This window comes from Grammomys surdaster, unplaced genomic scaffold (genome assembly GCF_004785775.1).
Source record: "Grammomys surdaster isolate TR1022 unplaced genomic scaffold, NIH_TR_1.0 126176, whole genome shotgun sequence".
Lineage (NCBI taxonomy): Eukaryota > Metazoa > Chordata > Mammalia > Rodentia > Muridae > Grammomys > Grammomys surdaster.
The window spans coordinates 675,597-699,980 of record NW_021620983.1 but is presented as its reverse complement, the minus strand read 5'-3'; the positions used below and the strand labels follow the sequence as shown (position 1 = coordinate 699,980).

The 24,384-nt window shown below is 39.3% G+C and overlaps 1 protein-coding gene across 7 annotated transcripts in view; it reads right to left on the bottom strand.

Moving 5' to 3' along the window:
* Window positions 1-22,233, bottom strand: part of Caprin2 (caprin family member 2) — a 49,602-nt gene extending 27,369 nt beyond the window's left edge. For 3 of the 7 annotated variants that reach the window (XM_028757528.1, XM_028757530.1, XM_028757529.1), the window contains exons 1-7: window positions 21,434-22,233; window positions 17,232-17,294; window positions 13,199-13,285; window positions 7,661-7,899; window positions 6,539-6,621; window positions 2,666-2,821; window positions 519-562 (exon numbers count right to left, since the gene is read on the bottom strand). In XM_028757528.1, the coding sequence (XP_028613361.1) occupies window positions 519-562; window positions 2,666-2,821; window positions 6,539-6,621; window positions 7,661-7,899; window positions 13,199-13,285; window positions 17,232-17,294; window positions 21,434-21,610 (849 nt within the window). In that variant the 5' untranslated portion in view covers window positions 21,611-22,233. Of the gene's footprint in view, window positions 1-518; window positions 563-2,665; window positions 2,822-6,538; window positions 6,622-7,660; window positions 7,900-13,198; window positions 13,286-17,231; window positions 17,295-21,433 lie in introns of those variants that run through there. The other 4 variants (XM_028757531.1, XM_028757532.1, XM_028757533.1 and 1 more) reach the window with 3 other exon arrangements.
* Window positions 22,234-24,384: the final 2,151 nt, after the last annotated feature.

Genomic DNA, 24,384 nt, shown 5'->3' with positions numbered 1-24,384 from the left:
TTGTCTTTGCTTGAGTCTACCTGTCACCCTCCTTTAAAAGTCACAGCCAGGATAGTTCAATTATGAAATTATACTGTTTATCTGTATGTCTCCTCAGTTCCCAGATTTTCTCTATTTTTCTCACATTACCTATTATATTATGTATCTGGTTCTCTGATTCTTTTCAACTTCCACAAATTTCAATGTCACTTTCAAAGAGTAAACATTCTTTTCTGCTACTATGTAAATTCTGATAAAATTCTGTACATCCTTAAAGTCTGACATAAAGGTTTAAAACAGTAATACCTAATGCTGAACAAGTCACTGTTTATCAGACTAGCCCCATTATCCCTCACCATGGAACAGATGTGGTCCTCCTCCTCACTACATAGAAGAGAACAACAATCCAGCCAGACACTAAGCTAATAAACCACAAGGCAGGATTCAAGTTCAGTCTGTCTGCCCAAGCCTCAGACTAAACCACAAGTAACAGATGAAAATTGAAAACAACCTCAGGAAAGGACCTGATTACTTCTTACCTCCTGTGGTTGTATCTCTGGCTGTACAAGTTCCATAAGAGATTCTGGGAAGATAAAATTATTAATAAATACAAGTTCTAAGTTTTCTTAATATACCTGTAATTCATTCCAGTCGTGAATTTCAAAGGACTCGGAAGAATAAAGAAAGAATTAATACAACTAATATATACTCATAGCTGGACTATTTCATCTATTGCTTATTGGTCAGAAGTATGTGGAGGGCCTAGGTTTTATAGCTCAATGGTAGAGCACTTGAAGACCATGTACAAGGAGTGGAGCACAAATTAAAAATAAAAGAGGAATGAGTTCTAGGATAATTATAATTGAAGCTAGTATTACTCCTATATAAGATATTGACTGAAGTAAAGTTTCCGCTAAAATTTCATTTCTTTAAGGACAGGGTCTCATTATATAGTCCTGGGTGTTGGAATTCAAGTGTGGACCATCATATCCAGTTAAAAATATTTTGTTTGCTTTTTGTTTGTTTGTTTGGTTGGTTGGTTGGTTGTTTGGTTGGTTGGTTGGTTGGTTGGTTTGGTTTGCTTTGGGTTTGTAAGACAAGGTTTCTCTATAGCCCTGGCTGTCCTAGAACTTGCTTTGTAGACCAGGCTGCCCTCACCTATCTCCTTCTACCCACAAGTAGCCTTATTAAAACTGTAATGATAGCTAAAGTTTACAAAGACAAATTAGTAATCTCAGCTTGAAATAGAGCCTCTGCCAAACCATACTATGGTCAGGAGAGGTAAGGGGGGGGGGGCAAGGAAGCACTGGACCTTAAGAGAAGACTCCCAGGACTCCTAGGACTCTTGCTTCTTCTCTGGTCATCTGGTTCTGGAAGCACATTCCAGGATTTGAGGAAGCTTCATTTCCTAGCATAATCCTATTACAATCATTGAAGTAGGACTGGGGAGGTAGCTTAGTTGGTTATTTTTGTCGATTATGCACAAAGCATTGGGTTCCTCAGTATGGTTCCTAATACAATATAAAGTAGGCAACTGAGTACAAACTTTTAACTCTCTCTCTCTCTCTCTCTCTCTCTCTCTCTCTCTCTTTTTTTTTTTTTTTTTTTTTGGTTTTACGAGACAGGGTTTTTCTGTATAGCCCTGGCTGGCCTCGAACTCAGAAATCCGCCTGCCTCTGCCTCCCAATTGCTGGGATTAAAAGTATGCGCCACCAATGCCCGGCCAAACTTTTAATTCTAGTACTGGGGAGACAGAGACAGGAGGATCAAAAGTTCAAGGTCATCCTAGTTATATAGTAAATTTAAAGCCAGCCTGGGCTACATGAGACCTTACCAAATAAAAACAATTTTTTAAAAATTTTAAATAGAGAAAGAAGGAAATAAGTGGCTAATCAAGTAATATATTTCGTTTGCTTTCTTTCTGTTTGTTTCAAGACAGGGTTTCTCTATTTGACAGCCCTGGCTGTCCTGGAACACATTTCATAGAGCAGACTGACCTCAAACTCACAGAAGCCTATCTGCCTCTGGAGTGCTGAGACTGAAGGCATGTGACTCCACATCCACTGAGCTAAATCCCCAAACTCTCATTTTGTTTCTTTTCCCTAAATCAATAACTGAACCCAAATTTACATTTTTCTACAAAATACTGTTTTCTGCTATGATTTACATTTAAACTATACTATAGATGGAAATATCCTATTATAGTTTAATAAAGAGGTTTGTTCAAGTTTCACAAATATCTTGTTTTAACCTAATGTTTTCTCTCAAAGCAAGATAGAAACTAAATCATTTCAAAATGATGGTTTTAAAGTGCAGTAAGAGATGCAAACTCTATAACGGAGTATATGTCATGAAAGCAGAAGGACACCACCAAGAGGGAGTGTAAGAGTTAAGAATACAGGATGACATACATCCTGTATGATGAAAATGAAATATCATAATGTAACCAATTCTTTGTATTCTAAGCAAAAATTTTAAAACAAAACAAAACAGGAGTCCTGGTGCAAACTTATTAATTTCAGTACTCAGAAGAGAGAAGCAGGACAATCTTCCAAGTTCAAGGCCAGCCTACTACAAATTGGCAAGTCCAAGAAACCTGAGCTACATAGTTACACCTTGTCTCAAAAAAAAAAAAAAAACAAAACAAAAAACAGCAAGCTAAAGAACTTCAAAGATTACAACAAACCTGATTCTTTGATAGACTTAGTCTTCAGTAACTGTTTTTTCTTTTCTGATTGCATTAGCATTTCTTCCGCTTTTTCCTTAGAATTCCTGAGAACTGGGACACTTTCAAAATAACCTGAGTGCAGCAATTTAGACAGCAGGTCTTTCATATGTTTGTCTAAGAAAGAATAATTAGCTTAGTTAGCACATAACCTAAATGTTCATTGAAAGTTACGGAGAATAAGACTCTCAATGTTATCCTGCTTATAGTCAACCATCACAAGAAAGGATTGGCAAGGGGTTGGGGGATGACACCTGGAACTGTCTGTATAGGAAAAATAAAAGAGTAATTCATCTTTACACTTCATGATGAATCAATACAAACAAAAAAGATGAGACTAGATATTTAACAAATCACTTAAGTTTCTCTGGGTCTCTATTTCCACTATTTGAAAAATGACTAAAAATCAACAAACTTAATCACAGAGCTTAACAAGGCATATTACTCCCTGGAGCTGAGACATTTTTACCAGCTGCCACCCAGACACTATACATAGTCACTACTCTGTGTTAACCATTCATTAAGGATCTCCAGAATTAAAAGCTAGTTCCTCAATCATAACCAGTAGGAAACCTTATCTTGGACACTTCTGTTTTGCTGTTTTTCTATTTGGTTGGTTATGTGGAGACTAAGTCTCACTACATAGTCCAGATAGTCTCAAATTGGTTATTTTCCTGGTTTAGCCTCCTAATGGATAGAGTTACAGGCTTGATCCACCAGATCTGGCTGAGTATTTTTAAATTACAAAATTCCTTCATTAATATTTCACTCAAGTTTTGTAGTCTATCACCTTAACATACTGGAACATGATAAGGTTTTTGTAATCATAAAAATAATGTCAAAGTTGCATATATTTTATTTTAAATGCCCAATAAAAACCAATTCCAAATCAGGCAGAACATCTACACTTGGTCTGTGTCTATTATTCATTGGAGTATTATAACTGTAGCGGTTTGACTATGCTTGGCCCAGGGAGTGGCACTTTAGGAAGTGTGGCCTTGTTGGAGAAAGTGTGTCACTGTTGGGGTGGGCTTTGAGACCTCTCTCCTAGCTGCCTGGAAGATCCTCTTTGCCTTTGGAACAAGATGTAGAACTCTCAGCTCCTCCAGCACCATGCCTGCCTGGATGCTGCCAGGCTTCCTGCCATGATGATAATGAACTGAACCTCAGAACCTGTAAGCCACCCCCAATTAAATATTGTCCATTATAAGTGTTGTCTTGGTCATCGTGTTTCTTTACAGCAATAGAAACCCTGAGACAATAACATTGATTCCTTTTTTAATCAGCTTTTTGGGTTTTTAGAAACAGGGTCTTGGGCTGGTGAGATGGCTCAGCGGTTAAGAGCACTGACTGCTCTTCTGGAGGTCCTAAGTTCAAATCCCAGCAACCACATGGTAGCTGATAGCCATCTGTAATGAGATGTCTGAAGACAGCTATTGTGTACTTACATATAATAAATAAATAAAAACTTTAAAAAAAAAAAAAAGAGCCGGGCAGTGGTGGCGCACGCCTTTAATCCCAGCACTTGGGAGGCCGAGGCAGGCGGATTTCTGAGTTCGAGGCCAGTCTGGTCTACAGAATGAGTTCCAGGATAGCCAGAACTACACAGAGAAACCCTGTCTCAAAAAACCAAAAAAAAAAAAAAAAAAAAAAGAAAAAAGAAAAGAAACAGGGTCTCACTTTGTAACCTAGGCTGGCCTCAAACTCACAGCAATTCTCCTGAATCAGCCACCTGAATACTGGGATTATAGGCATGCATCACCATGGCTATTTTTTAGTCAGCTTTGAAGGATTACTTACAAAAAAATTTTTCACTTATTTCAAATGCATAGCTTTAATAGACACAAAGCCATGTTACCATAAACAGAACCACAATTTTAAAGCATTTTTATCACCTACCAAATCTCTCAAGGCCCTCTTAAATTAGTTCCCTCCCCTGACAACTAGTGACCTTTTCTAGAATCCCATATAAATGAAGTCATACGCTCTATATACTCGTGTACTATCTGGCTTCTTTTACTAAGCATAATTACTTTGAGATTCATCCATGCTCTTGTATGTATTAGTAGTTTTTTGGTTGTTACTGTTTGTTTTGGGTTTTGGTTTTCGTTTGTTTGTTCTAAGATAAGATCTCACTACTTAGCTCTGGCTGGATTAGAACTAACTGTAGATCAGGCTGGCCTCAAACTTGTAATGATCTTCTTACCTCTGCCTCCCAAATGCTGAGATGACAGGCATGAGCCACCACACCCAGCCATTTCTTTTCTTCATTGCTAAAAATCTACCAAATATACCACATTTTATCAATTTACTGCCAAGCAACTACACTGGTTCCAATTGAAAACCACTATGAATAGACAGTATAAACATATACAGCTACATAAGTGAGCACATGTTTTTGTCTCTGTTAGATTGTAGACATGCAACTGTTTGGCTATACAATAAGTATACACTTAATTTTATAAGGAAGTGCCAAGCTCTTTTCCAAACCAGTTTTTTCTTTATTTTTGTTTTCTGTTTCTTCTTCTTTTCAAGACAGGATTTTTCATGTTGCTCAGGATAACCCTGAATTCCTGGGCTCAAGCTATCTTCTGACCTCTGGTTCCTGACTGACTAGAGATGCATTTCATCATGCCCAGATTAAAAATAGAAACTTTCAGCCGGGCAGTGGTGGCATGCATCCCAGCACTTGGGAGGCAGAGGCAGGCGGATTTCTGAGTTCAAGGCCAGCTTGGTCTACAAAGTGAGTTCCAGAACAGCCAGGACTACACAGAGAAACCCTGTCTCGGAAAAAAAAGAAAAAAGAAAAGAAAAAAAAAAAGAAACTTTCGCCGGGCGCTGGTGGCGCACGCCTTTAATCCCAGCACTTGGGAGGCAGAGGCAGGCGGATTTCTGAGTTCGAGGCCAGCCTGGTCTACAGAGTGAGTTCCAGGACAGCCAGGGCTACACAGAGAAACCTTGTCTCGAAAAACCAAAAAAAAAAAAAAAAAAAAAAAAAGAAACTTTCACTTGTAATTTAAATTTTAAACAGAGTTACAAATCTTGATAGTTATATAGGCAAGGGTATTTTTCTATGTAGGTGTGTATATTTGTGTGTGGTTGCATGTGCACATGCCAATGGAGGCTACTGGTCAATACCAGGGGTCTTTTTCAATCACTCTCTCATTAAACTTGGAGCTTGTGGATTCAGCTAGACTGGCTGGGCAGCATGTCCTAGGGATCTTCCTTTTTTCATCTCCCCAGCAATGGGATTTCAGCATTGCATGGCCAGTCTTTCTTTACACAGGTACTAGGGCATCAAACTCAGGTTTCATGCTGCCACAGCGAGCACTTTACTAAGTCCTATCACCAGCCACAAACTTGGATATTTTCTAAAGAGGAAGAAATTAACTAATGACAAAAATGTTGCTATGTACTTCATATTTCATGTCTAGCCATTTGAATGTGGTCATTTAACTGTTCAACAAACAGAGTAGTCAAATATTTGTCATTTTTTACAATGACCTACTAAATAATAGAACATGTACTACTATTCAGAATATGAAACTGAACCTCAAAATGATTATGCTAGTATTGAAGTCAGAACTAGTACTTAGATTTTTATCCCCAAATCATATTGGTTGCCACTTCAAAATTTTGTTAGTTCTTTTAGTAAATAGGAATATATGGTAACTACTTTAACATAAATAAATGGATCATTTTTCCAATGAATACAGTGTTGTCAGATATGTAGGTTCTGATGGACTGACACAGTTTAGACTCTCAATATCATACTAAACTTCTAAACAAAACGTTTACTATTTACTGCCTAAGTCCAAAGTAGAGAAAACTCACATGTTGTTCCTACCACTGCTTTCTCACTACCTTCCAAAAGGTCCCAAAAGTACAAGGATGACTGCTCCATCTGGTCTTCAACACTGACAAGGAAAAGCAGCAGCAGAACAGAGTGACTTTAGACATACACATATACATGAAAAGCACTACAATGTATGAAATATAACCCATCAAAAGTCATGATATGCAAATATGCTAATTTTACCCTTTTACTATTTGGAATAAAATATTGAATTTTATAAATATCACAAGTTAATGTTTTCCTAAATGAATAAAAAAATTACCAAATATAGCTATCAAGGAATAGACTAAGAGTTTAAGCTGCTAGTGCAGTATCATTAGTTATCAAATATGTATCTCAGAAATAAATATGAAATGGAAACATTCAAAGCTTCATTTAAGGTGACTTTATAGAGGGTAGCTTATTTTCAACTTGAAGAAAGCACCACTGCCTAAACCAACTGAAATGAGAAGGAAGCAACCAGCAAGCAACAAACAGGTGGCAATACAGCACAGCAGCAGCCCGGGGTGAGGCACGCAGCTCTCTAAAGCAATCAGAGCTTTAACCAGCTTCTTCCTGACATCAGGCTAATTTTAATAACAGCTGAATTCTGCTTACTTGTGCTTCTACAGCTAACATAGTTGGACCAATTCATATTTAACAAAGAAAAAGCATAAAGATCTATCAGCTGATTTATTCCAATATAAAAAACAGTAGCTAATTATGAGAGAAAATATTAAGTAGCCTCAATTATACAGTTTTAAATTATTAATTCATTTATAACCAGCATTACAATTAATATCTACATGAAGTTAAAAGAATTATCAAGCTTTTGGTTGTTGTTATTGTTTGTTTGCTTGTTTTTGAGAAAGGGTCTCACCAATCTCAGCCAAGCAGTATTTTTAAAATCCTTGACTTTAGTGTTACACTAAAGACAATGTTAATGAGAACATTCAAATTTACTGAATTTCTGAATGACCTAACAAACACATCTAAGTTTCCCATACTGAATCAAATAATATTTTCTTTGTAAATTAGGGATTAACTGTACCTATAAGAGAAAAACTACAAGTGTTACACGTTCTATTATTTCAGGAAAATCTTTTCACTGACTGACTTACCTCAGACTTTCATTTCTTTCAGGGCAGGTCAGTTTTGAGAATTTAATGAGGTAGTCAAGTTCTTTTGAAGGCAAATACATTGCGCCATTCAAGCCCCCTTTGAAGTCTTTTTGTACATGTTCTTGTGTCAAGTTCTGTAATACATACTGAATTTGAAGTATAGTTCGAAGCTTTTTCTTCTCAGCCTCAAGTTTTAGCATGTGCTCCCTTCTCTGGGCCTTTTTCTGCGCCTTCAGTAGCTGTTGAAACAAATGCAGGTTCACATATCTGAACCATCAGTATTAGCAATCCATATATAGCAACCCATATTATAACAATCCATATATAACAAATTCCACCACAAATAGCTGGGACTAGATGATACATTTCACAACTGAAAACCTGAACAGAGGCTGCGCGATGGCACATGCCTTTTATCCAAGGGAGGCAGAAGCAGGTAGATCTCTGTGAGTTTGAGACCAGTTTGGTTTATAAAGTGAGCTCCAGGACAACCAGGGCTATGTAGAGATACCCTGCCTAAAAACAAAACAAAACAAAAACACCTGAATAGTTTCATCAATTTCCTTGTCACTGAGTAATAAACTTGTTTATTATTTATGTAACCAGAACATACATGGTTGAAACAGCTCACTCTTACCTCCAAGTTATACAGACCAAAGATCCACACTAATCTCAAACCTTTAAGTGGAGTATGGTGGTACATGAGGAAAATCAGAAGTTCAAAGTCATCCTTAGTCACTAGTAAAGTCAGCTTGGGCTACATGAGACCCTCCCTCAGAACAAAACAAAACAAAATAAAAGAAACAAAATAAAAAACAACAACAAAAACAAACTTTTCCTTATTTGTATGTATTAAATCATTTTGGAGCAACTTTTTTTAAAAATTAATTTGGGGTTTATTTTTTTCATTTCCAGGAGAAAAATTAAATTAAAATATTAAAAACTTAAATGTTCAGTGTGTAACAACCAAAGATTGACTAAAGTATATGAAAGTGAAATCTGGTAAACATAAAACATCTTCAAACATAATATATGTTCAGTATCCTCAACTCAAAAATTCAAAATCTGAACTTGAGTACCAATGTAAAAATATAAATGACATCTAACTCCATGTGATGGGTCAGTGTTAAAATATAGACACACTGGGGTGGAAAGATGGATCAATGGTTAAATACACTTGCCTCTCAGACCTAACTGAGATCAATCCTGGGCTCCATATAATAGAAGTACAAGTGGCCTTCTGATCTCCACGTGTGTGTGGATTGATGTACACACCACCACCACCACCCAACACACACATGCAAAATAAATACATATGAAATTAAATTTAGAGGTACTCTATAAAGGTCGTATAAAAAATTACCCTTAGGCTGTGTTAAATGAATTCCATATTCAGAAGTCTCATCCCCAAGATACTTCATTTTATATGTGTAATTAATTATTCTAAAGAAACAAAATTTCTGACCCTGGACATTTGGGACAAGAAATTCATCCTTTTCCTAAAAATACCTACAGCAAATGTGTTTTGTCCCCCTCTTCAACCATTAAAATTTTAATTGAATTAGGATTTTTTTCAATTTTTATGTTTTGAAAATCCCATACATGTATAATACAATGAACCATGCCGTTGGTCATATCCATCCCCTAATCCCCCCATCTAGCTCATTCCATCCACCCAGCCACGCCAACACATCTACCTTCTCAAACGGTTTTGGGTTTGTTTGTTGGTTTGTTTGTTTGTTTGTTTTTAAAGATTTACTTATTTATTTTATATATATGAGTACACTGTAGCTGTCTTCAGATACACCAGAAGAGGGCATCAGATCCCCATTACAGATGGTTATGAGCCACCATGTGGTTGCTGGGAATTGAACTCATGATATCTGGAAGAGCAGCCATTGCTCTTAACTGCTGAGCTATCTCTCCAGCCCTCAACCTTTTTTTTTTTTTTAATCTTTTTAAACCTGTTAAGTCCAATTAGTGCTGCTCATTTGCATATGTGTAGGGTGAAGCATCATGGGCAACAGTGCCAATGGCTACTCTCCTCAAAGAAAAGTGAACTTCCTTCCTCAGCAAAGTGACTTGTGGTTGTTTTTCATCATGGAGTTGGGTGTTAAATCTGGGTCCTTATACAAGATTCATTTTTAGTAACAATTTGTCTCTCTTGCTAGATGAAGCTATATTAAATTGATAAAAAAAGACATTAAAAAATTGATGGCGCTTGTTTCCCCTGCAATAATTTCTGTGTGCAAATTATGCGCCCTGAGTCTATGTTACAGTTCATAACTATATCTTGAAGCTTAACATGTTATATAAGCAAGGTGACATACCATTTAAATAAAAAGCATATTGCCAGGCATGATGGAACATGCCTTGAATCCCAGTACTCAAGAGGCATAGAAAGGCAGACTGTTGTGAGTTCAAGGCTAGCCTGGTATCCATAGGGAGTTCAGGACAACCTGGCCTACATAGTGAGATCCTATCTCAAAAATAATAATTGGCTGGCCAGTGGTGGCACCTTTAATCTCAGAGGCGACAGAAGTGGATCTCTGTGAGTTCAAGGCCAGCCTAGTCTACAGAATGAGTTCCAGGACAGCCAAGGCTACACAGAAAAGAAACCCTGTCTCAAAAAATCAATAATAATAACAACAGCAACAACAATTTGGGCCTTGAAAGATGGCTCAGTGGTTAAGAGCACTGTTCTTCAAAGGACTCAGTCCGGTTCAGTCTCACCACTACATCCTGGGTCACAATTTCCTGTAACTCCAGTTCACCATGTAATACTCTCTTCTGACTCTTTGGGCACCAGGCACACACATGGTGTACATAGATACATGCAAGTAAAACACTCAGATACATAAAATAAAAATTAAGTCTAGACAAACAGTGGTAGCACATGCCTTTAATCACAATACTAGAGAGGCAAAGGCAGGTGGATCTCTCTGAGCTCACAGCCAGTCTGGTCTAGAGTTAAGTTCCAGGACAACTGAAGTTACTCAGAGAAATCCTGTCTCAAAATAAAATAATAAATAAATAAATGTCTAAAAATTTGTAAGTAATAGTGTACCTGTTTCCACTAGTAACAAACACAGTTTTTCTACAGTTTTTATGAGAGTGTCTATAATATTGGATATTTTTTTAAAACAAAACAGCGAAGAAAGAAAAAACTATGATTTTTTTTTCCTATAAATGGGTTACTGATACAAGTATCAATATCTTAAAGTCTACAAAAATATATTCAGACAAACATGGTTGTACATGCCTAAGATCTCAGCACTGACAAGGCTAAGGCAGGATCACAAACTTGAGCACAGCCTGGCTACATGACGAGTTCCTTTTTATACATTAAGACAAAGGAAAGGGGGCTGGAGAGATGGCTCAGTGGTTAAGAGCACTGACTGCACTTCCAGAGGTCCTGAGTTCAAATCCCAGCAACCACATGGTGGCTCACAACCATCTGTAATGAGATCTGATGCCCTCTTCTGGTGTGTCTGAAGACAGCTACAGTGTATTCATATATAATAAATAAATAAATCTTTAAAAAAAGACAAAGGAAAGGGAAAAAGAAAAAGAATGGGAAAAATATAAAGAAAGCAAAACAAAAAGAAAATTTTAAAATATGTTCCTGAATCCTAACAAATTGAGATTAAAAAATTAAAAAGAAACTTGAAAAATCTTCAATATTCATTCCTGTCTAAGGATATGGAAGCAACTACCTTTGGTTACTAGTAGAGAAAGGAGACAATAGGAAGGGATTATATAAACAGGGTTGTGTTCTGAAGAGAGCAAAGGACCAGTAAGGCTTCCTCTGAGACCTACATACAGACTGCATCAGTCACACTTCCCAAAGTGACAGGGTCTGTGTCTGCCTGAGAGAGGAAAGACAGAAGCATTACTTCTAACTCTCCAGGAGATTTTATCTTTGATATACAAGTAAAGCAATTACATGAAATGTCTTCAGGATTGTATATACCGTATAGAGAGAACTGGGGAAATGGCTCAGTGGATAAGTACTTGCCCAAGTACAAGTGTGAGGATAAGAATTCATATCCCCAGAATCCACAAAAAAAGCCAGGCAGGAAAGGTGGCTGCCTGTAACACCAGCATTCAGTAGGCAGAGACAGGATCCCTGATGAAACTGGCTACTAGACTAGCTGATAGGCAACCTCTGGATTCAGTTGAGACTCTTATCTCAATAAAGTAGAAAATAATCAGGAAAGAAACCCAAAGTCAATATTGAGTCTCCACAAATATGCACATGCATGAACACATACACACAACACACAGAAATACATATATACATACATACATACATACATACATACATACATACCATCACTTCATATTTCTCTTTAGCCTATTTCTCAAAATTAAATAAGGTTTTTTATGGGCTTATGTCAACCTGAAAGTCCTCTAGCAAAGTATTTGTCACATCAAATAGTCATGTGTGTAATTCATTTATCTACTTATTACTTTTCAGCAGTGCTGGGAATCAAACCCAGGGCCATACACACACTAGGCAAGTGTTTTACCACCACTGAGCTATACCTCTGGCCCCTAGTTATCTCTTTTATTTTCTGCATCGATGATGACAGAGATTTATATTTCAGTTGTTCATCAATACATCACTGTCTTATACAGAGACTTCAGAAATTCAAACATCTGTTAAATAAGTCAAGAAAGTACACTATCTCCTAACTCATGATCAGATGTCATAAAAAGCCACTAAACAGTTTGCTTCTCCTTATCTATGTAAAAACTAAGAAGACCTTAGACCTTTTTCTTCTGCTTTGTTGACAGTTTGGAAAGGAGAATACATAAAATAAGCATTTTTTTTTTTTGGTTTTTTCGAGACAGGGTTTAAAATAAGCATTTTAATTAGCAATATTGAATGAAAGTTTATTTTCCAAACCATGACAGGATAATGGATTCTTGCCAACGGACACAAATCACTCCAAGAAATTAAAGAAAATGTGAGTAGAATGAGCATTTAAAAAAAAAAAAGTTTCACAACTTATACAAGTGAGCAAAACAACCACCATAAAATAATGTTTAGCAGCTGCCCAAAAATTACCAGGAAAAAAAAAAAAAAAAAAGAACAGGAAGGTAATGGCAAATACCTTGGGAGCTTAACTCCAGAGGGGAAGCTCAGGGCTGGAGAGATGGCTCAGCAGTTAAGAGCAGCTGTTGCTTTTTCAGGGGACCCTAGGTTGATTCCCAGCACCCACATAGTGGTTCATAACCATCCTTGACTCCAGTTCCAGGTAATCCTGGAATCTCCTGAGGCATCAGGTATGCCTCAGAGGTCCTGACCAGCCTGGTGTACATAATGAGTTCCAGACCAGCCAAGTACTAAGTTATAGTACCTAAGCTTTTATAAATAAATAATAAAAAGCCTCCATGTCACTATTGGGAGCTGGCAGGTCAAGACAGTCCAGCAATAGAATAATAAACAAATGCCATTTTTTAGGTAGCAGTATTTTCTTCAAAGCCAGTGATTAAAATGATTCTAAGATAAGTAATGAAAACATAACTCACATCTTGGCTCAGTGCAGAAAAGGTTTTCTGAAGCTCCTTGGCAAATTCCAAATTATGAAGTACTTCTTCATACTTTTCCACTGCTTCCTACCAGATAGAATTTAAAAACAACAAATCAGCAGCAATCTCAGAATTATTAAGTGTTCCTTAAATTGCTGAAGGACTAGAAGAGGTGGCTTAGTGGTTAAAAGCACACACTGCTATTCTAGGGGATCTGAATTCCCAGCAACCAGTTATCCATAACTCCACTCTAGAAGATGTGACATCCTCTTCTGGTCTCCACGGATATCTATATACATGTACACATTCTTATGTACTCCAGACTAAACTCAAGCTTGTGATTCCCCTGCGTCAATTCTCAAGCACATCTTTAGATATACCACCATGCTTGGCTTCAATTTTTATGTTAGAAATCAGAGCCCTGGGTCAGCAAGATGCTTCAGTGGATAAAGGTTCTTGCTGCCAAACTGAAGACTTGAATTCAACTCCATTGGTAGGACAGAACCAACTCCAGCAAGTTGTCATCTGGCCCACCTACATACATATATATATGTACACATGTAATAAAATTAATTTAATAATAAAGAAACACAAACCCTAATTCTACCCTATCTACAATGTTTAAGTTAAAGATATCTATGGGCTTTAAGAACACCAAGCCATTAAGATATCTTAGTCAATACCATTCACCATTCAAATGTACTATAGGAAAAATACACAGGAGAACAACAACTACAAAACATCTACAATATGGTGGGGGGAAAGTGTAAGTAATTACCTGTAGCAGACAACTTAAGTACAGTAACAAGCAATATCCTATTAAAATTAAAGAAGCAATATTTTCTTTCTTTCTGTCTTTCTTTCTTCCTTCCTTCCTTCCTTTCTTTCTTTCTTAATAGATTCCCCAGCACCAGAAAAAGTTTAATCTTAAAAAAAAAAAACAGTGGGGCATTGGTGGCGCACACCTTTAATCCCAGCACTTCGGAGGCAGAGGCAGGCAGATTTCTGAGTTCAAGGCCAGCCTGGTTACAGAGTGAGTTCCAGGACAGCCAGGGCTACACAGAAACCCTGTCTCCAAAAACCAAAAAAAAAAAAAAAAAAAAAAAACCAGCTTTCACATATGCTACGTGCATCATTAACAAGGATAGTGTACAATTGAAACTAATTCTTCCCAATTTTAGCATTCTCAGAAGGATCCCATCTTTGATAATGGCAAAAAGTGCAGAGACAACTGAACTGCTGGCTCACTGTTCCCTTTATACTTGTTTCCTTCAAGCCTTTTTTGTCTCTGCTCAAACCTAACAAATCTTCTCATCCTTCCCATAGGATCTCTCAGCACTGACACAATGTGCTGTGCGGACCATTCTCTTGGGAAAAATGCTTTGAACTTCCCTCAAGATTCTTTCACTTCTGTTCCCCACGGGTCTGCTCTCAGTCCAGTGACAGAGGCGGTGACGATGTGCTGACTGCTTGGCACTGGGGTTCAGGGTTAGCTTTTTCATGACCTTTACTAGTGTTTCTGGTTGTAGGACTTCTGAATCATTAGATGAGTCCTCTTCATCTTTGTCTGAGAAGTTTCTGGGTCCTCAAATAGGTCGACTTTCTCTGATGGCTTCTCTATGGCGATGAGCAGAAGCCTCAAAAAACAGCTCTGAACAAAATTGCTTAGTCTTTGAAAAGACCTAAACCCAAGCCCCAACTAGCAGAGATGAAGTGAATCTATTTTTTTCTTTTAAGATTTCATGCGTATCTACCTTTAGGCTGGACATGGTGGCATACACCTTTAATCTCAGTACTCAGAAGGCAGAGGCAAGAGATTTCTGATCGAGGACAGCCTGGTGTACAAAGAGTGTTCCAGGACAACAGGGGCTCTGTTACACAAAGAAACCCCGTCTCAAAAATCATAAACAACAACAACAAAGACTTTACTAGAGGGGCTAAGAAATTGTTGAGGAGTTAGGAGTACTTGTTGCTCTTGCAGGGGCCCTGGATTTGGTTCACTGCATCCATGTGGTGACTTATAACCATCTGTAACTCCAGTTCCAGAAGATCTAACACTTTCTTCTGTTCTCCACAGAAACCAGGTACATACATGGTGGATACACACATGTGGAGGCAAAACACTCATACACATAAATTAAAGAGCAGGGAGGTGAGGGGGGGAGAAAAATTTTATACTTTAACAAAACTAGTAATTAGAAAAGTGTTGAGCTTCTCCTAGAAATTTAAATCTTGTGGAAAAAGACAGTTTGGGGCCAACTGATAAGATGGCTCAGTATGGTAAAGACAATTACTGTCAAGCCTGACTATCAATTTTCATCACCAGGACTTTCAAGGTAAAAGAAAAGAACTAATTCTCACAAGCTATCTCCTGACTACCACCCCCAATCCACACACAAACAAGTAAATAAATGCAATTTTGCTTTTTTTTTTTTGTAATTCTATTTGTAATTTTTTTTGTTTTTGTTTTTTGGGGTTTTTTTTTGTTTTTTGTTTTTTGTTTTGTTTTGTTTTTGGAGACAGGGTTTCTGTGTAGCCCTGGCTGTCCTGGAACTCACTCTGTAGACCAGGCTGGCCTCGAACTCAGAAGTCCACCTGCCTCTGCCTCCGAAGTGCTGGGATTAAAGGCGTGCGCCACCACCGCCCGGCGTAATTATTATTTTTAATATATTTTTATTTTATGTGCATTGGTGCTTTGTCAGGTCTTCTATAAGTGGAGTTACAGACAGCTGTCACGTGGGTGCTGGGAATTGAACCCAAGTCCTCTGAAATAACAGTCAGTGCTTTTAACCACTCTGAGCCATCTATCTCTCCAGCCCCATGCTTTTGTTTTTTTTGTTTTGTTTTGTTTTGTTTTGTTTTTAGATAAAGTCTTGGTTTTACTATGTAGGTGTGGCTATCCTAGAACTCACTCTTTAGACCAGGCTGGGCTCAAACTCAGAGATCTACCTTGCCTGTTGAGTTCTAGGATTAATGGTATATGCCACCATACCCAACCCCCTTTTAATTTAAAATGAAGAAAAAGGTAAACTTGGAACAGAACAAGTTTGGGAACTTACTCAAGCATTTAAGAGACATAGAAGAGTCTCAGTAATTAAGAGAGTATAGTAGGACCAACAGATTGCTGGCGGGAATGAACGTATTTGCCACCAAAACTGACTACTTAGGTTCAATTCCTAGAAACTATACAGTAGAAGGAAAGAATAGACTACTGTACGTTGTTCTCTGGCCTTCACATATATGCTATAGCAAAGGAACATCCATACATCCACAAAGTAAGTAAATATATGTAAAAATACACACAAACATTTACAAAATGTGCATTATTCTATTCTTAGGTGTTACTCAAAAGAAAACATATCTACATATATGTATATGTACATATACATAGAAAGATTGCACCCATATGGCAGTTCACAACTGTCTGTAACTCCAGTTCTTGGGAATATGATACCTTCACCCAGAAATACATGCAGGTAAAACACCAATGTATAGCTCAAATATGAAAGAAATTAAAGGAGAGCAACTGAAGAATTGTCAGACAAAGCTCAAGGAACAGATTTTAGAATAGAAAAGTGTCAAGTTTATAGAAAGCCAGTGAAGAGTTAAAAACTTGAGTATACTCAGTCTTCCCAGCATAAATTAAGTTTCAATGTATATGGTAACTCATCTAATCTAATTTGTGCTAATTAACCCATATCATCTAATACAGAAATAAGCTCATCTGTAAGATCTAACAGACAAAAACAACTGGGGATAGCCAGTGGATTCTATCTCCTCTTTGGCCTATGAAGTCTATATATAGCTTTACTAAATCCATATCAAGTTCTATCAAGAAAGGAAACCAGCCAGGTGTGGTGACACACATCTTGAATGCCAGCACTGAGAGGTGGATCACTGTGAGTTCAAGACCAGCCTGATGGACACAGTGAGTTCCAGGGCAGCCAGGGCTATGTAGAGACCCTGACTCAACAACAACAACAACAAAAGAAGCAGACCAGTAGGTCTAACAAAGGGTCTTACAACTACTTACCAACTGGTCTGGGTTAAGCTGCTCTCCATTTTTTAGGCGATCTTTATAATCTTCCAGTTTGAGCTACAAAAGAGAAACATATATCTATGGTATAATCTGACATAAAATTATAGCAAATAAGATTCTTTTTTTTTTTTTTTTTAAAGATTTATTTATTTTATTTATGAGTACACTGTAGCTGTCTTCAGACACACCAGAAGAGGGCATCAAATCTCATTACAGATGGTTGTGAGCCACCATGTGGTTGCTGGGATTTGAACTCAGGACCTCTGGAAGAGCAGTCAGTGCTCTTAACCACTGAGCCATCTCTCCAGCCCCGCAAATAAGATTCTTGAAATAAACTAGAGTGCCAGACTACAATTCCATACAAGCAAAGAGCAATCATATTTGAGTTCGAAGTCAGGTGGAAAAACAAAACAGAGCAGACAGCAGTCTGTCTTTGTCCCATGTAATCAGTCCAGTGGATTCCAGTTACTTACTACAACTTGGTAAATATTTTGGGACCAATAGAAAAAGAGAATATACACCCAACCAGGGCTGTAGACTCCCAAGAATTTGTCTGCATCTCAAAAATGTAGCAGCCTCAGCTCTAAGAACGATTTAAACACTATAGGTACAAACCACTATCATTGGGAAACTTTGATGCTGGTATTTTAACTACCTCAACTATGCCTCTAAAAAGGTGGAACGGTCATACGTCAGGAGGCACACCTGCACAGGAGTTAAAACAATGAGCAGTGCTTGTGGAGTCAGGGCAGTGTGGCAGATGTTTCATTCCCTAGTCTTGTAACAGTCACAATTCTGAGGTAAGGTCCAGTCTCTTGACTTAAATTGAGGGGCGGCAGTAAACAGGTTAGAGGATTGAGTTCCCACCATGTGTGAACTCAAAAAGCCTCACAGAAATAACTTTCTATGTGAATAAGAGCAATACTAAAAATTTGATTATCCCAGTACAAATTATTCAACAGCTAAGGCTTATTTTGGGAAAAGAACTATAGTAGCATTCTTAAGAATATAAGCTCCTCTTTATATTTAAATGCATTGTGGAACCTGAAGTTTCCCAAAATCAGGCACAAAAGCAATAGGTCGGTGTGTTTGGAGTTTTGATGTGTGTAGCATACTGAAGTGTGAATGGGTACATTGCAGTTACCTAACTAGAATCTGAAAATATCAACACTCATAAAAAAATTTTATGGGAAAAATATGTGGCAAGTTAACAAGATACATAGAGCTGTCAATAGAGTAGGGTAAGTTCACTGCTATTAACTAGTACATATAATCGAGTGATTGAAATTTTTATATTAGCTCATGTGCCAGCTACAAATAACTCTATTTCCAGAATCTTTAAATAAAGACATTTAACTTTTTAAAAATTATTACTCTGAAATTACAAAAATAAACAGTCTTTTAAAGATTTAATTATATGTATCTGTGGGGGGGTATATGCAAGTTAAGTGCAGGTACCCCAGGAGGCCAGAGTCATCATTGACATCACTGACCATTCTACTTCTTTTTCCTCCTCCTCTTCCTCCACCATCACCACTACCACCACCACCACTGAACTCAAGTTGTAATAATTTGTAAGCTGACTGATGTGGGAGCTAAGAATCAAACCTAGGTCCTCTTGAAGAGCTATAAGTACTCTTTGTCTTTGTTGAGACAGGGTCTTTCTACATAGCTCTGGCTGTCCTGGAACTCTTGTAGACCAGACTGACTTTGAACTTATTTACTATCTCTGTCCCAGTTGCTAGGATTAAAGGCATTTGTCACAATGACCAGCTTTCTGTACATACTCTTAACCTTTGAGCCATATCTCTAGCCCCAAATCTTTTTAACATTATTAGTGTATGTGTATGTGTGGAGGTCAGAGGACTTTGGAGAGCTGAAGATCTCCTTCCACTGCAGAATCCTGGGGTTGAACTCAGGTCATCAGGTTTGTGCAGCAATAACCAACAACCATGAAGCCATTTCAGCAACCTAAATATTTCCTCTCTTCAAAATAAGTCTCGCCGGGCAGTGGTGGCGCACGCCTTTAATCCCAGCACTTGGGAGGCAGAGGCAGGCGGATTTCTGAGTTCAAGAGTTCGAGGCTAGCCTGGTCTACAGAGTGAGTTCCAGGACAGCCAGGGCTACACAGAGAAACCCTGTCTCAAAAAAAAAAAAAATAAGTCTCCTTAAGTAGGGTTTTACGTCAATCATATGCCCCAAACTAGAGGTGCTCAACCAGGGCAATTCATTCCAAAAAAAAAAAAAACACTTGAAGTTATCACAAATTGCAGAGTGTAGGGGAAGTAGATAGTGCTTGTGGTATTTTTTAGGCAGACATCGAGGTTTTGATAAACATCCCACAATGCTCAGGGCAGCCTCTCACAAGGAGGAATGATCTAGCACAGTGGTTCTCAACCTGTGAGTCCTGACCCCTTTGAGGTCACTTATCAGATATCCTGTATCATGGATATTTACATTATGACTCATAACAGTAGGAAAATTAGTTATTAAGTAGCAACAAAATAATTTTACGATGGAGGGGTCACCACAACATGAGGAACTGTATTAAAGGGCCTCGGCATTAGGAAGGTTGAGAACAACTGATCTAGCACAAAACATCAGAGGCATCATAGCTGTGACTAGCTCATGCTTGCATATACTATTGTTACCTGTTGAACTGTGTGGCATGTTCAGAAGTGCCAAAACATAAAGCTATCTTTCATACTAAATTTGCTAGCTAAGAAAATATATTAAATGGGCTGAGGAGATGATTTAGCAGTTAAGAGTGCTGACTGCTCTTTCAGAAGACCCAGGTTCAATTCCCAGCACCCACATGGCAGCTCACAACTGTCTGTAACTCCTGGATCTGACACTATCACAGACATATATGCAAACACCAATGCACATAAAATAAAAACATAAATTTAAAAGTAAAACTCATAAAAATAAAATTCATCTATTAGCCACAAATTCATGACGAAAACCACTATACTATACCATAAGCATTTTTCAGGTTCCTCCTATACTGGTTTTCAATCTTAAAATACTTACCTAGAAGGTGGAAACAAGGCACTAGCCTAGCAGACAAGCATCGAGAATTAAAGAGGTACTATGGTAAGGCTGGATAATTCAGGAATATACATATACAGTTTCTGTGCTGAGGAAAAACATTAATGAAAATGAATTTCCACTAATAGACCTTGCACGCTGACTAGTTCTCAGTGCTAAGGAACTTGTGCTGAGCCAGGAACAACTTAGTAAGCAAATGCATGCATCCCATAGACGTATGGGAAAAAAATAAACAGAAACTACCAGCCACTGGCTTCAGCACTAACTTCCAAAGCAAAAAAAAAAAAAAAAAAAAAAAAACCAAACCACCACCATCACCACCACCACCAAAAACAAAAAACCTTCCAGCCAGGCGGTGGCTTCCCTCTTTATTCCCAGCACTCAGGAGGCAGAGGCAGATCTCTGTGAGTTTGAGACCAGCCTGGTCTAGAGAGAAACCCTGTCTCGAAAAACAAAAACAAAACAACCTTCCTAAGGTTTTACTATGTTTTTCAGCACGTTTTAAGAGGATGTAGATCCAGATACTTACTGAGCTTTATCTGTCAGAAGCAGGTAAGAATCATGACACAACAGTGCATCCCAAGGGACTGGGATGACTGGATCACAGGCTAAAATGACTCAGGAAATGAGAAATTATCTGGATCTTTACAGTAATGTTAGGCTAGTAAGAACCCAAGTGTCTTTACAAAGCTGTCTACAATACTTTCACCAACCAATCTTAAACTGGTATCTAGCAGGGGAGTGAGGGGGCTGAGGGGGAGGGGGAAGTGAATTAATGTTGAAACATTCTCTGGCTCATGGTAAATGCTTCCAAAGCCGTACTGCCATATCACTTGCCACAGTCACAAGGAAAACGAACTAAAATACCAAGCTACTCCTTATCTAAACTACAATAATATATCTCAAGAAACGAATCGGACCTAAAATAGCCAACTCTTCAAATATTTCAAAAGCAGTATGTGAAGAATAGTTATTCAGCTGTGTTGGCAAACATTCAGCCTGGATGCCTAATTGTTCCCGGGCAACTAAATCTCAAGGTCAATTAAATTTGCAGGAAGATCTTTGTTCTTTGATATAAAGAATGTCAGCTCCTTAACCTGGCTTACGGTCATGCACATTCAGGGGTGGGAGGGGTAGAAAGTTACCTTCTTCTTCTCGATGTTCCTAATTTTGTGTTTAAGGCATATCAGTCCATTATCAATATAGGTTTCGTATGCCTGGGAAGGAGATGCAGCAGAACTGAGAGGAGACTGCAGGGGGCTCAGAGCCTGCTGGTTTTCCCCTTGCTGATTGTGGTTCACTTGGGACTTGGTCGACTTCATATTTCCCACTCTTCCCTCCTCTGAATGGCCTGAAGGTGACTGGTAACCGAAAAGGGATGAAGAGAGTTGCACCACTGAAACAGGCGAGGCTAAAGGATGGGGGCGGGAGGAGTTAATACCAATGTAAACTAAAGGTGCACACCAAGCTTTCACTTCTCTAGAAAGCCTTTCTTTAAAATGAAATGAACTCAAAACATAAGGTCGCTTCAGACAGCGTACTTCCAACTCCCCTACTAAGGTAACTGGCTCCAAGCAATAGCCAATAAAGACAGCCTATGCGTAGGCAAAATTTACACTATAGGAACGTTTCTGGAAGTTCTATTCTCCACATGGAGAACTGCCAAGCAAGCAAAAGGCTTCTGCTCTCCTCATTCAGAATAATGTCTATGGTCATCACAAGGGCTAGGGGAGCGGTCACTTCCACATTAACACCTTTTACCTGAGCCTTTACTGCAGCCCCAACTTCAATCTATCTCCAAAGTCTAAGTGAACCAAGTTTCTTGAACTAGAATGGTAAAGTCTCTTTGGCTGTCCATGGCCTAACCAAGTGCATCCCCCCTGGACACAGCTGCGAAGTCTCACAAACTGCAGCCGATGTGGCTTCCAGTTGTGTCTACAGTAACTCACAATCACTCACTCCTATACTGGCAAGCCTTCCGCTGCCCTGCACCAAGGAACCGGGAAACCAAGGAGTCGGACAGTTCACCTCTATTCAGGAATCCTGCCCCTAAAGAGCAAGACCTGAGCTAGACAGCCCCTGTACACCACTGCTCGTTCAAGTGCCCCAAGGGCCCGAATAGGGGAGCCTCAGCCAGGGTCACAGGTCTAAGGGCCCACGCAGCCCGCCAGACGCAGAGCGCTCTGCAAAGCCGCTGAGGAGTCCGACCCCAGAAAGCTGAGGCATCACGCTTCTCCACCCCGCTGCAGCCGCGCAGACCCGCCCACCCCGCCGCCGCCCTGCTTCACCTCCCTGGCTGCCTCCGAAGCGCGCGGGACGCCACCCCGCACTCCCGTCTCCTCCCGTCCCTCCCTCCCTCCTCAGCTTAGCCTGCGGCCACCGCCGACAGTGCAACCAGCCAACTCCACTTCTCGCGCCCAAGTTGTCCCCACAAGGCGCGCGCAACTTATGTAGGCCGCGCAGGGAGCGACCACGCCCAGATACCGCCTATTTCCGGTCCTCTGCCCCGCCCTCCAGCTCGCAAGCTCCCCTTTGGAAGCTTCGCCTTCCGGTGTCCCCTCCCACTTCCCGAACCTCCCCCTCTCGTGCTCTGGACCACCACAGTCCGCCCTTTTCCGGTACCCGGGACCTGAGGGGAGTCCTTTCCTGTACCCCTCTCTGCAAGCCTGTGCTTGGCGGGTGCCTTCCCTGCGCTTCTCTGCAAGCCTGAGCCTCTGCACCTGGTGGCTTGGATGGGCCCGCTTGTTTCAGCCCGCACTGGCTGGTTGCGTGCCCTAGTGCAGATGATTTCAATCCTTGGAGAAGAGGCAGCAAGACCTGTGCAGAGGGACCAGATAAACCAGCCTTCGGCCTCCAGGCTCTTAATGGTTTAAATGGGCACTTCTAAAATACAAGAGCACCCTTGCCCCCTAGATGATTTTTTTATTTCATTGTAGAATAAGGAAGATCACCATTTCCTCTCAGAGGACTCAGCCTGTAAGAGCAGAATGCTATGGAACAGCCCTGCCACCAGAGCAGAGTAGATGACTGCAGCCTTTTTAATAGGAGGGTGTACGCCAAGGCTATGTGTTGCTATGAAGCAATTCATTTCATTGGCACTGAAAGAGCTGGTAAAATTACTTGTTGGGTTGCATAAAGTTAGTAGAAAACATGAAGAATATCAGCTTCTGAAGGACTGGTGATGATTCCTGTATCAAATGAGGTTTTAGGGGTGGCTTACTCCCTAATCCCAGGGAGGCAGGAACAGACCTGAACAAAAGACACTACCTCATTAACAAAATAATAAAGTTAATAAATTAAAGCTTGCTCCCAACTTGTGTCCAAGTATTTTAACAAATAGAATTGGTTTTAAGTCCTATCCTTGAGGCAAGGATAATTGCTTAGAACAGGACAGTCAGAAGCATAATCAAGTAAACAAAAGTCTGGCCAAAAACACACAAAAATCACCTTGGATTTGGCACTTCTTGATTTTTCCTCTTACCATCTGAGTCCATCCTGGTAGTATTATATATCTTATTGTGTTTTATTCAATTTTAACTATTACGTGTATTGATATTTTGCCTGAATGTATGTTTATGCATCATGATTGGTGCTTGTGTAGGTCAGAAAAGGGAGTTGGATACCCTGGAACTGGAGTTATAAACAGTTGTGAACCACTATGTGGGTGCAGGGAATTGAACACAGGGAGGGCCCGTGGAAGAGCAGCCAGTGCTCTTAACCACTGCGCCATCTCTCCTCCCTTTCATGTTATGTACCTTAATGTTGTATTTTAGCTTTCAATCTTTGAACCCCACATCCAGCTTGAATATTAGACAAACATTAGGTTGTCTGTTTTCCTCATTTATAACCAGAGAAAGAACAGGCTCCCGAACTGAGGAAAGAAGGCTAATACATTTACCCTTTGCCACACAGAGTGGCCATGAAGCCTGTGATGAGCACACATTCAAATAACTGAACTGACACATTTTCATTAGCATATGCCTTTGTTGACCTAGGCTAAAAATGAACCAAAAAATAATATTTCCAACAGGGGTGGTGGCACATACCTTTACAGGCACACACCTCCCAGCACTCAAGAGGCTGAGGCAAGAGGATC